This window comes from Cryptomeria japonica, chromosome 4 (genome assembly GCF_030272615.1).
Source record: "Cryptomeria japonica chromosome 4, Sugi_1.0, whole genome shotgun sequence".
NCBI lineage: Eukaryota > Viridiplantae > Streptophyta > Pinopsida > Cupressales > Cupressaceae > Cryptomeria > Cryptomeria japonica.
Genome location: NC_081408.1, coordinates 198,947,885 through 198,950,961, shown reverse-complemented (window position 1 = coordinate 198,950,961; position 3,077 = coordinate 198,947,885). Strand labels below are relative to the sequence as shown.

General features: G+C 36.4%; 1 protein-coding gene across 1 annotated transcript; it reads left to right on the top strand.

Moving 5' to 3' along the window:
- The first annotated feature begins 781 nt into the window (after positions 1–781).
- On the top strand, positions 782–2,567 carry LOC131028540 (protein ELC). Its single transcript, XM_057958823.1, has one exon. The coding sequence runs from the start codon at positions 915–917 to the stop codon at positions 2,067–2,069; it is 1,155 nt and encodes a 384-aa protein (XP_057814806.1). The 5' UTR covers positions 782–914; the 3' UTR covers positions 2,070–2,567.
- The last annotated feature ends 510 nt before the right edge of the window (positions 2,568–3,077 follow it).

Sequence of the window (3,077 nt, the reverse complement as noted above, 5' to 3'; positions counted from 1 at the left end):
AACTTTAAGGGGTTCGGGATCCATAGAAAACTTTAGGTATGTTTTGACATGTTTTTGCATTCATTAGACAAAAACTGTTAAACTCCTATACCTAGACAATTAGATTCTATACGACATCAACATTAATTCTTCATCATTATTCCTAAAGCTAAATGCATCTATCCATTTCATTTAATTGTCAATTATCACAATAATTTAAATTCAATTATCAAATCACAACAAACTATAACTACATCTAGATTAATTGTATGATTAGTATTTGCATTTAAAAAAGGGGGGCAGATTTAATTAATAATAATAAATAAATAAATATGCATTTCTAATATTTGATGGACGTCATGTGTGTTAATAATTTATGAGAACAGATTTTAAAAATAAATATTAAAATATTGAATAATAAAAATGCATAGCCAGGGAAATAACCCCGTCGGAGACTTTTCTACGGACCCTGAAAAATAAAATAATCAAATCACGTCAACTCCAAAAAAGAAAAATATAAAAATACAAGTCTAATATTAAGAAAATGAGGCCTTTTTTAATCAATACAGAAAAAATAAAAAGAACTTTTTGGCCTGAAGGATAAGCACATTAGATGAGTTTGACTAACATATATTTCAAAAAATCAAAATGCATGACTCTAGTTGATGACCAGAAACGAAAGTCTCAAAGGGAGCTCAAGCTCACCTTCCATTACTTTTCTTGCACACATTAACTTTGAATATGTCTAAATCTTCTTTTGCCAAATCTATAAATAATATATATTTCCCTCCCAACTCTGAACTGAAATAAGATAGCTTGATTCGAAAGTATTTGTCTGTGCATTCGATACAGGGAATCATGAATCTCTAGTACTAATTCAATAAAAACTTTTTTCTTGAATCTTGAAAGATCCAGTTGAGCTAAATGATACAGAGATGACACCCACTGCCACTTCAACAACGGCGGGGCAGGATGCCCAATTCCTCAACAGAGTCCTATCCCAAAGAGGTTCCTCTGCATTGCCCTATGAAGAGGACCTTCAATGTCACATCAGGCAGCACTTGCTCTCTCTCATGCAAGCTTTCCCGAACCTGATAGTACAGCCTGAAATGTTTACTCACAATGATGGAAGAACAGTTGATCTCTTAAAGGCAGAAGGCACTATACCAGTGCTCTACAAACAGGTAACATACAACATCCCTGTCAGAATTTGGCTTTTGGAGCAGTATTCCAAACACCCACCTCTCGTATATGTGACACCTACAAGGGACATGGAAATAAAAAGGGGGCATATCCTTGTAGATCCTTCAGGCTTAGTATCATGTCCTTATTTGAAAGATTGGGCTTTTCCCAGCTCCAATTTAGTAGAGATGGTGAACAATCTAAGCTTCCTCTTTGGTAAAAGCCCACCTGTGTATACTACCATGCAGAGTGCTGCACAAAATCAGAACAACCATGTTGGTGGTCATGGAGCTCTTGTGTCACATAGTAAGCAGAAGCGCTTAGCTCCTGAGCCAAGGGGTAAACGATCTTCTCATAAGGCTCGTGATGAACAAATCCAGAAAACTGCACTAATGAATAAGCTGGTAGAGACTTTCCACAAAGACATGGCTGAATTAACCAAAACCATGGAGATGGAGATGGAAGGACTTTTAAGTATACCGGGGGTATTGAAACAGAGAGGGGAGCAGGCGGAAAAAGGTATAGGAGAGCTGCAGGAGGAGAAGGAGAAACTTGAGCAGCAGGTTCAATCCATACTCGCATGTAGTGATGAGCTTGAAACATGGCTACAGGAGAAAGAGAGCAAAGAATCCAATTTAAGCATCGATCATGTTTGCCAGCCTTGTGATGTTTTGTCCAATCAAATGCTTGAGAGCACATCAGCTGATTTGGCTATTGAGGATATCTTGTATTGTTTGGATAAGGCTGTACAGGATGGAGCAATTACTGTTAAGGATTATCTGAAGAATGTGAGGACAATGTCCAGAGAGCAATTCTTCAACCGTGCAATGTCTATTAAAGTGAGTGCAGCACAATTGCAGGTGCAGGTTGCTAACATGGCAGATACAGCTCAGACTTATGACACCTAATTGGAACTCTAACGTACCTTCACCCATAATATGTTATATGTACTCTTAGAAAAGTACAATGTATTGGAAATTTTGATGGCGATGGAGGGGCAGACATACATGAAATAGATTAAAATCATGAGATATGTGGAGAATCAGTCAGTACCAAACAGTTAGTTAGGGATCTTTGTAATGTTTAGATACTATATGTTGTTCATTTTATATGTATACATAGATCACTCATGCAACATGGTGTTGGTTGTGGATTGGATGATAAATTATTATCATCAAAAGCTTCAGTGAATATCAATCGTTTGCGGTTGGGAACTATTCGGCAAGCCAAAGAGTGAAAGTTACATCATCAGTGACGGCCAGTCTTTGTGTATATAGTAGGTAATCCAGAGAAATCCTAGTATGTAATGCAGGGTTTTTCTAATGGGTTTGTTTTAGTTCTATTGCTCCTTTGTCATGTCACATATGCATTGATTTTGCATGTAATTGTAAATAAAATTTTCTTATTTGGGTTGCATTTGCGCTTATGGGAGTTGAAGTGTTGAAAGAAGTCATTTTTGTAAAACATCTGTAAATGTGAGAATTAAAAAACACTTTAATAATGGAAGATTTGTTTCTGTTCTGTTTATTCTTATTCCTTGTATGTCTCTCATTGCTTTCCGTGCAACACCTTCCCACCTCTTTGAACCAACTTTCTTTTTAGTCTCCACAGATCTATCTTTCTATTTCTTGAGCTTTCTATCATTCTGATGATGGATCACAGAGTGTGATCCGAAACGTTGATGCAAAAAAGTTACTATCAAAACCAGAAACAATAACGATAAAAATAGCAAGGTTTACAATATTTTTTCTTTCACTCTGGATCCCATTTGGCATTGTATAGATATTATGGGTTTTACTTTTACGAAGATCACAATTCTATTCTTTTCCTGTGCATATTCACACAGTAGGGTTACAGAGGGTTAGCAAGGATGGCCCCTCTTTACATGAATATAGATGGTTTAGCACCAACAAATT

What these genes read in the sequence shown, in the direction of transcription:
- LOC131028540 (XM_057958823.1), top strand. Translation starts at nt 915, where the DNA reads ATGACACCCACTGCCACTTCAACAACGGCGGGGCAGGATGCCCAATTC.